Here is a 9,748-nt window from a genome sequence, read left to right on the forward strand (position 1 = left end):
AACTCAAACACACTTGCCTCTGCCTTCTGAGCACTGGAATTAAAGGTGTGTGTCACCACCACCTAGTAATGAGTGTAATTTTTGAAAGTGTGTTTTTGACACTTTATTTCATAGCTGTAACCAAATACCCGGCAAAAACAACCTCACAGAGGAATTATTCCTTTGGCTGAAGGTTATGAGGTTCAGTTTGGTTGCTAAGCAACCATATCACTTAGGCCAGTATCTTGAGTAAAACATCATAGTGGCAGGGGCAGTCGTAGAAGACAGATACGACCATCATGGCTGGGGTGGATAGAGTCGGGGGCACATACCAGAAAACAGTCGGGGTAATATATATCAGGAGCAGTCACCACTGTCACACTTCCTGCATCCAGGTCTCATCTCCCAGAGTTTCCAGAACTTTCTAAAATTGTGTTTCTAACTCGTGTGTGTGTGTGTGTGTGTGTGTGTGTGTGTACAAAACATGAGGCTATGGAAAATACCTCAAAGTCACATTGTCACTAAAGGTTCATACTTTCAGTGTGGAGCCCCCATAGGTCCCAGGACTTCCTGTTGCTGGTAGACTGGTGTCAGCATCAGCATCAGTATCAGCATCATACTCTTGGGTCATAGACCGTCTAAGCTGTTCTAGCATTGTCTACCTCCATCTCTGGCCATGTCTTCCAGGCTCAAAAGCTTTGATGAAGAAGAACCACTTGCACTGAGCCTGAATAGAGTTTCAGATTCACATTAAGTGCAGCAAAGTCAAGTGTCAAGCAAGCCCATGTCTTAGGGAGTCCCCTGTCCTGTCCTAAAGATCCCAAAGGCACAGGGCCTTCACATTCTTGGTGTCTCGTTGCTTATTGTCCCTGGAACAACAATAGTATCAGCTCTGAGCCTCACTGCCACTATCAACCAAAAACTGAACCGAAGAAAAGAATGCTTTATTGTTAAAGCTAGCTAAGTCTTTCAATATGCTTAGATAATTACTTAAACCTTTTTTTTTCTAAATCTTGGCTTTTCCCACATCTATCCTGAAAAGAAGAAAACAGCCTTCAAACACTGTGTCAACAACAAAAACAAAAAACCACTGCAAATGACATCCCTCCAAGCAACCAATAGCCCCCTGATACCACCTCAGGGATGCAATCTTCCTTGGGAAGATGTGAGATGCTACAGCCCAGCCTGGTAAATCAGAGGCTGTGTATTGAGCTTTGAATGGCATTGTTCCCACTGACTAAATAGAACCTTCAGGTTTCTATGGAGAACTGAGGCAGAACTTAAATTTTTCAATTTCTTGGCTTCCCACCTCCCCTACCCCCACTCCCCCCACCCTCCCATCCCCCCCCACCCACACCCACCCCCGCAAAAGAATCCTTTGAACCTGTGTAAGTTCTTCTGCTAGGTCATTCTGTGCCTTCTCTTTTGAATACTAAAGCAGGTTCCAGGGCTACTAAAGTTCAGCAGAAATAATTTCTTATTCCGCAGAAACACCAACTCTCAGCTCCCCCTCTCCCGTGGCATCCATACCAAATTAGGATCTGGAGTAGCACCGTGTTTCCCAGCTCCTTCCACTGACTTAGTGAGACAGCTCCAAGCAGCCGCTTAGGAAAAGTGAAACTTGAGTTCCTGAGCCAGTCACGAGGCAAAGGGCTCACAGTCTCTCATCTCTCACTAATTGGATCTCTGTTATCCCCAAGGAATAAAAGCCTCGTTTCTCATGCAGACAGAATACACCACCAAAGGAAGTGGAAAGTGTTGATGGTATCCAGATCGGAAATACATCATGAAATCAGTGGAGCTTAACTGTAGGCTGTTGTATCCCTGAACCTGTACAGTATGTCACTAAAGGTGACCCATCAAGTGGATGGCTCTGTTGTGCCAGCAGGATAAAGTCTACATGTGCAGTAAGGGAGAAAATAGAATTGATTGTTTCGTCACCCTGGTTCTGAGCGGTGGCTCCCTGGCTCACACCTACACTGGGTGTGTCCTGTGCACTGGACATTGAGGGGCTGGAGAACACCCCGAGGCAAGGACGAGTTCACTTTAGAATCCATCACCTCTTGTTTTATGGAAAGCTATTGAGACTCCAGTGAGCTATTTTAGTCCTTAGTTTCCTGATTCTTGAAAGCTGGCCAGCTGTGGTGGTTAGCGTTCTGTCTAAACTCTATAAGCAGCCCCTTTTATGGTGGGCCAGGCCTACCTGGCTGTTGCCAGGTAACAGTGGGGAGGAGCATACTTACCTGTTGCCAGGCAACTGTGGGGTGGAACTTAGAATCCTAACAGTGATAACATACACATCTAATCCCAGCCCTCTAGATGCAGAGGCAGAAAGATCCTGTGGTGTGGAAGCTAAACTGATCTACTACACCTCAAGTTCCAGACCAGCCAGGGCTGCATAGGGACACACTGTCTCGGAAATGAAGACATACATAAATAACAGGATTGAAATTTCTACCTGGTAAAGTTCTTGAGAAAATTAAAGAGGGTAGAATGGTAGGAGCTTGGGGCCCAGGCTTACACCTGCATCTTCTCCTCCCTGTTAATACTCTCGGGGAACCCAGAAATGAAGATGTGTGTTCATAGACCCATAAATGGTCAGAGGAGATAGACCCTGGAGTGAACAAGGGAGAACGGGAAAGTAGTTAATGATCCAAGGAAGGACTGGAGCCCAGGAGCGAGCAGTGCCAGGGTTCCAGGCTGTGCTGAGCGTGCATGCGTGTGTTCCTGTGTGTGTGTGTGTGTGTGCGTGCGCGCGCGCGTGCTAGAATGCGTAAAACCTGGGCCCCACACTTTGTCAATATTCTAAGACAATTTAAAAGTGTTTGTTCTCGTCAGTAACATATGAGCCTTCCGAGCTGAGCGACTCACTGAATGGCTTTGTAACCACGCATCTCACATTTCTCTTGAAAACAGCATGTTCTGTCTGATATCTACTGGCTTATTTTTAAGTTTAAATGTACCAGCCAGCATGTGTTTATTTGCTCCTTGTGAGTTTATATTGCTGTTACTTCCTCATTAGAAACTTTACACCCAAGTTTAGACAGATATTTTTCCGTGTGTGTGTGTGTGTGTGTGTGTGTGTGTGTGTGTGTATGCTAAGCAACCTTTTCTTTTTGAAAGTGGGATTTCTTCTTCTTCCTTGGCAGTTTCTAAGTTACTTTTTTCCAGGACAAATGATGAAAGAAAACCTAGTCAAAAGCAGACTATGTCCTGGAGCTACCCTCCTGAAGTTACTCTCTGTGGCCACTAGATGGCGAGTGAGTCCCTGAAGGAACCTAGAGGTTTCACAAGTAGCAGTGTCTGGGGAAGTGGAACATAAACACATAAGCAGAATGCCAAACTACAGCAGCCAAATTTGGTCTTCTATTCCTCATGGGTGCCTGGCCTCATTCCTAAAATGCAAATCTTACTTGAGGCTATCTCCATATTTTCTACATATGCCTTTGCAATTGCTGCCAGAGGTCCTTTGTGTTTAAATAGCATTTTTTTTTTCATGATCCCTCACAGTTCTCAGTACACAATTGCCTGGCACCAAGTAAATGGTTATTTGTTGGATGAGAAGATGTGTCTGTGGGCTGGGGAGAAGGCTCCGTGGGTTGCAAAGTACTTGCTGCACAGGCATGAGGACTTGAGTTTCCACAGAACCCACACAAAGCCAGGCACCATAGCCCCATCTAGAAGCCCAGAGTTTCCATCATGAAATGGGAGGTGGAGATGGGATAATCCCTGGGAGCTGTGGGAGGGCTAGACTGGCGAACATGGAAGGAGACCCTGCTTCTAACAAGGTAGGAGGTAAGGACCGACTGGAGATTGTCCTTTGACCTCCACATGTGCACGTCCAAACTCACACTACTACCACATACACCCACAGACTCAGACTTAAAGAGAAAGAAAAGAACACGCATTGTTTCACCTGCTGCCCTACCACTTGCTGTGCCCTGGAGATTTCCACTCATGTAATTAAATACTAGCAAAGTGTGGAGTGAATGAATTGTGTCCGTGCAAACTTTTCACCACTTGCAGATACTGAGAAAAGCCGTCTCTCCGTACAGGGAGGGAAACTGTATTTTTGGCTCACAGTTTCACAGGTGTCAGTGTGTGCTATTTCTGGGCCATGGCCAGGCCAACGGTGATGGCTGAGGACATGGTGGGTGAGGTACAGATTCCAGGCCCCCCCACGAATGCTGCATGGTTCGGATCTACCAAGGGGTTGGTCCACTGATGAGGACGGAGCCATCTTGGTTGAGCCCTTCCCAAAGCAAAAAACAACATCCAAGCTCCCAACACAAGAGCCTCTGGGGGACATCTCAGATCCAAACTCAGTGAGGCAAACAATTATAGAATATCTCTGGACTAAAAACTATTGAGTAGGAAAAAATGGATTTCCAAGTCTTCCTAATTATATGAGACTAGTATTTGGCATGCCAGGGAAAGCTATGGGGAACATAAAACACACTAACGCCATTACTTGGGGAATTACAGTGTACGAAGCCTTGCTTGTTTTTATCATTTTGGAGCTACCCTCCTGAAGCCTCGTATATGCCAGGCAAGTGGTTTCCCACTGAGATATCTCCCTAGCCCTTTTTACTCTATTTTGAGACAGAATCTAAGTTGCTCAAGTTGGCCTTGAAGTTGCTCTATAGTCCAAACCAACCTTGAACCTGCGTCTGCCTGCCTCTGTTTCTGAGATGATGCATTTACGGCTCTGTCCCTGCAGGCAGACCTGGCTGGCTTTGCTGTGAAGTGTCTCTTTTGTGTGAGACACTGTTCAGTGCTAGGAGTGAAGAGGCAGCAAATAAAAAGTACTGGCTAACGAGGCAAAGCAGAGAACATCTCTAACCCCAGCATGAGAAGCGCAGCAGGAGGATTGTGGGCTACTCAGTGAGTTCCATGCTAGCCTGGGCTGTGTGACAAGACTTTATCTCCAAAAATAATGACCCAAAAGAGTGGTCAATCTGTTTTCAGTATAATATGCTAATCACAGAATGCCATGTAGAGTGACAAAGTACACCAAACCCAGGGGGCTCGCAGGACCACAGGCAGGTCAGGGGGGATGGGCGTGGAAGACTCACCTGAGAAGACCTAAGGCACAGCGGAGCAGGAAGCACAGCAGTAGGGTCTGAGAAGGTGGGAACTTATACCGGGTGTGCTGAATAAATGGTCAGTCCCTTACTGTGGCACTTAGAAGTGACCAGAGATGAGACCCACCTGGGTGGCATCTGGGCAAACAGCTAAAAATGCTTTGCTAATTGGCATCCTCCCTGATAGGCAAAGGACAGTGCGGTTCAGACACACATCTGGCAGCCTTCAGAGTCTGGCCTCCTGTCTCACAATGCCCAGCCAAAGAGCAAACTGAGAAACTTACTCTGACTCCTATCGCTTAGATGGGGATAACGGTGTCACTATTTCCTCCACCTCTGGATCTAGAAAGCTAGACCCCTGACAGGGATGTCAAGCCCTCTGACTCCTTACCCGGCAGGTCCATTTGGCTCCCAAGCTCTCTGATTCTTCCCAGGAACAACCTCTTGATATTAGGTGCTTCTCCATCTTTAGGCGCTATTAAATCCACCATCAACTGGAGGTCCGGGATGCCCCCTCCCCTTCTCCGAGCACCTGGCTCTACTCAGGTTGTACTGTCGCTTACACAGCCTCCCCAGCCCACAGCCTTGCCTGCTTCCCCATGCTAAGCTTTCACTATTTCCCCAAGGGAGCCGACCCTCCTTAAGGCACTGGCTCTCAACCTTCCGAAGGCTGCAAACCTTTAATACTGTTCCTCATGTGGTGATGACCCCTTCATAAATAAAATTATTCCATTGCTACATCATAACTGTAATTTTGCTACTGTTGTGAGTCATAATGTAAATAACTGATAGGAGACCCCAAATCATCTCCTTTACGGTGCTGACCCTCAGGTTGAGAACCACTACTTTAGGGCTGTTGCTCAGAGTTATTGCATATGATTATGCCCTGCCATTACCTGTGGGTCCTTTGACTGGTGGCTTCTGAGGCCTCCTTTCTTCGTGCATTGCTCCTGACAGTGTCTCCTGGCACCTGCAGCAAATTTTGTCCTCCTTCCCCACCTTTGCTGAAGCCATGCCTGTTTCTCACTAGTATTGTGTGTGTGTGTGTGTGTGTGTGTGTGTGTGCGTGTGTGTGTGTCTCGCACGTGCGCACTCGTGTGGGCAGGCACATACACTGGACTCCCAGAATAAAGATAGTCCCAATTTGGGTTCCCAGGTCTCCTCTACCTTCATCCTGAGTCAAATTATAACCAGCCAGCCACCTTACAACCACCCATACCTGGTTGCCTAGCAACCTCTACAATCAGCCCTGTCCCACTTTGCCTCATCCTTCAGCGGGCTGTGCTGTGACTTCCTATGTCTCTTGCCTGCCCTTTCATCCGTCCTCCAAACTGCCAGTAGGTCTCTCTGACCACAGATTGCTCATGGCTGGCCATGTATAGGGAAAGCGTGCACCTATTGTCCACTCTAACATACATATCATGCAACAACTTTACCTCTGTGCTTCTCACATGCCTGCCGTCCAGCTCCCCACTAACACATCCAAGGTGTGTAGTGGAGGGATCACATCACAGCGCCATGTGTCCAGGGCTGGCCTCCCGTCTCTTGGCTTGTTTCCACTTTACCAAAGTCTTACTCACCCAATTAAAGTGGGGCGGCCCCTCCCCGTTCCTTGAGTCAGGAGCAGTCAGTCCACTTGCTTTCAGCTGAACCTCACCACTATCTTCACCGTGGTCTACATTCTAGGAAGCGTCTCTCCTACTCAGATTGAGTCGTTAAGAAAGGGAGAGAAGGCTATTTCACTTGTCACCCCTGACCCCAGTGTAGCCCGCAGTGAAAGAGTAAGCCAGTGGCCTGTGCTCTTGCCTGTCTCAAACATAAGAGACGCCCAGTAAACCTCCTCTGCGTGGGGCTGCTCAGTAATCCTTCCAGTTGAGTTATGTTTTATTGAGGACCTAGATTTCCTTTATTACTCTTGCACAGAGCAGGCATTTTCAACCACACAGTGCTCCTGCTTGGCTGAATGCAGGCGCATTAATTTTGCAGTCAGGAATGTGACTAGTCTCTACCCATGGGTGAGGGCTGAGTGACACTGAGGTGTCAGGAAACTATTAATGAGCTGTCACTTCTCAAAACATTTAGAAGAGATTTTTTTTTTTTGCAATATTTAAAAACATGCCAAGGTTCTTGGCAAAGAATCCTTTGATCAACTAAGGTATTTTCTTTTGAAACATGTATTAGTTAGAATACTGAAAGAAATAAATCTTTAAATATAGCGAGCTGGCTTCCACAGAGAATAATTGATTCCTTTCTGGTTGCTCTGGGTTAGATAGGAATTGGATGTTTCCTTAAGCGCTAGAACCTTGGATGAGTTCCTTCCCTTCTCTGGATACCTCCCTTCTACAGTGGGCATTGAGAGCCTAGCTGTTATGTTGGAATCACTGACCTGTGTTTTGCTGGAGACCTGTGTGCTGGTGATAATGAGGTGGACCTGCGCTGATATCACATGGTGCTAACTGGTTAAACCCTCACTAATGTCACATGGTACTAACTGGTTGGACCCTCACTAATGTCACATGGTGCTAACTGGTTGGACCCTCACTAATGTCACATGGTGCTAACTGGTTGGACCCTCACTTATGTCACATGGTGCTAACTGGTTGGACCCTCACTAATGTCACATGGTGCTAACTGGTTGGACCCTTACCAATGTCACATGGTGCTAACTGGTTGGACCCTCACTAATGTCACATGGTGCTAACTGGTTGGACCCTCACTAATGTCACATGGTGCTAACTGGTTGGACCCTCACTAATGTCACATGGTGCTAACTGGTTGGACCCTCACTAATGTCACATGGTGCTAACTGGTTGGACCCTTACCAATGTCACATGGTGCTAACTGGTTGGACCCTCACTAATGTCACATGGTGCTAACTGGTTGGACCCTCACTAATGTCACATGGTGCTAACTGGTTGGACCCTCACTAATGTCACATGGTGCTAACTGGTTGGACCCTTACCAATGTCACATGGTGCTAACTGGTTGGACCCTCACTAATGTCACATGGTGCTAACTGGTTGGACCCTCACTAATGTCACATGGTGCTAACTGGTTGGACCCTCACTAATGTCACATGGTGCTAACTGGTTGGACCCTCACTAATGTCACATGGTGCTAACTGGTTGGACCCTCACTGATACCTCATGGTGATAGTACATCTTGCCCACCAGCCCCAAACCAGCCTGCATCCTGATCACATTGTCTGAAGCTGCCCAGTACCTACCTGCTTCAGGTAAAATGATCATCTTACTCTCTAGAAGCACAGGATCATGGCTCCAAGAGTGCCAGGATGGGTACCTGCAGATAACGGGGTGTATAAGGTGATTTCACAGTGGGGCTGTCATCAGGCTGGGGGTCTGGAGTAATGACTTGTTTTCCCCCAACTTTCTCTGCTGTTTAATATGATTGTGTATTTACGGTGAGTTGTTCTTAGGAGAAACAAGCAAACCCTGTTTTCTCTAGCTCTCCTTAACATTAAAATACTTCAGCATCTGCTGTTGATGTGCAGATGTTGGCACCCAAGTGTCACTAGCACAGGGTTGCAACTGCATCTTGGCCAGTCTGGTCTGTGTCCTGAGGCTATGCTGTTCTTTTTCCTAGGGTACAGCACCATGAGCCCACAGGAGGACAGTGAGAACCCTCCATGCAACAATGACCCTTTGTCAGCCGGGGTGGACGTAGGCAACCATGATGACGACTTGGACCTGGACACCCCACCTCAGACTGCTGCCCTGCTGAGCCACAAGTTCCATCACTACCGCCCACCCCACCCGAGCCTCCATCACAGCCACCACCTGCAGGCGGCCGTGACAGTGCACACTGTGGATGCTGAGTGCTAACAGCCCTCTCAGCTCCCCGAGCAGAGGAGCCCTACACGACCCAGAATGCTCTGAGAAGAAATGGGCCCTGTATACAGTCTTGTCACGTGACATGAGCTAGCAGATAGCCCTGTCACATGATGCACTTTGTCCAGCGCGGTTCCACCAGTTTGCTGCCTGCTGGCGTGTTTAAAAACTGAAACCACAAAGTCCTGTTTGTGGGGCTCTAATGTTGGTTCTGTAACGAGGGGGAGCCTGATGAACTGTCCTGCCACAATGGAACAGTAGGCACACCTCCAACACAGTCACAGTGAAGGGAACTGAGCCAGAGGAATGCTCCCAGCACCAGAAGTGCTCAGTCCCTGAACTGGAAGAAAGCTGGAGCAGAGGCCAGGAACATGGCTCGCCAGATGCCACCAGCCGCTGGACGGACTCCCGTGTTTCCTAGCGGTACCTGGACACTGCCATAACTGTATGGAGCTCACCTTATGCTCTAAACGATGCATCTCAAAATTTCTAAGTAAAGGATTATTTTTCTACTATTTATTGAACTTTCAAACTTTGTGGGGGGAGCGGGGAAGGAAATGAGAGGTTCTTGGCCGTAACCCTGGCTGTTGTGTGTGATGATGTGGTTCTTTGATTAAGGAGTTGTGTTTCTTATTTAACTGGTGATCTGCCCACTGCCCTCATCCACTCCCCCCAAAAAAATTGGGGGGAGGGAATGAAGAAATCTTTCTCTGCCTTGTTTACGTCCCTTCCTGGAAAAATGTCATCTGCGATAGTGTTCCCTCTTTGGAGGGGCAGTGATCCAAGATGTTTTCAAAGAAACTTCATTCCTTTAGAATTCATTTCCACCTCCCATGC

At 47.6% G+C, this 9,748-nt stretch overlaps 1 protein-coding gene across 1 annotated transcript in view; it reads left to right on the forward strand.

Annotated features, from left to right (window-relative positions):
* Positions 1–9,423, forward strand: part of Cachd1 (cache domain containing 1) — a 225,545-nt gene extending 216,122 nt beyond the window's left edge. The window contains exon 27 of the mRNA XM_052176841.1: positions 8,667–9,423. Coding sequence (XP_052032801.1) covers positions 8,667–8,905 — 239 coding nt within the window. The 3' untranslated portion in view covers positions 8,906–9,423. The remainder of the gene's footprint in view (positions 1–8,666) is intronic.
* Positions 9,424–9,748: the final 325 nt, after the last annotated feature.

This window comes from Apodemus sylvaticus, chromosome 3, assembly GCF_947179515.1.
Source record: "Apodemus sylvaticus chromosome 3, mApoSyl1.1, whole genome shotgun sequence".
Taxonomy (NCBI): Eukaryota; Metazoa; Chordata; class Mammalia; order Rodentia; family Muridae; genus Apodemus; species Apodemus sylvaticus.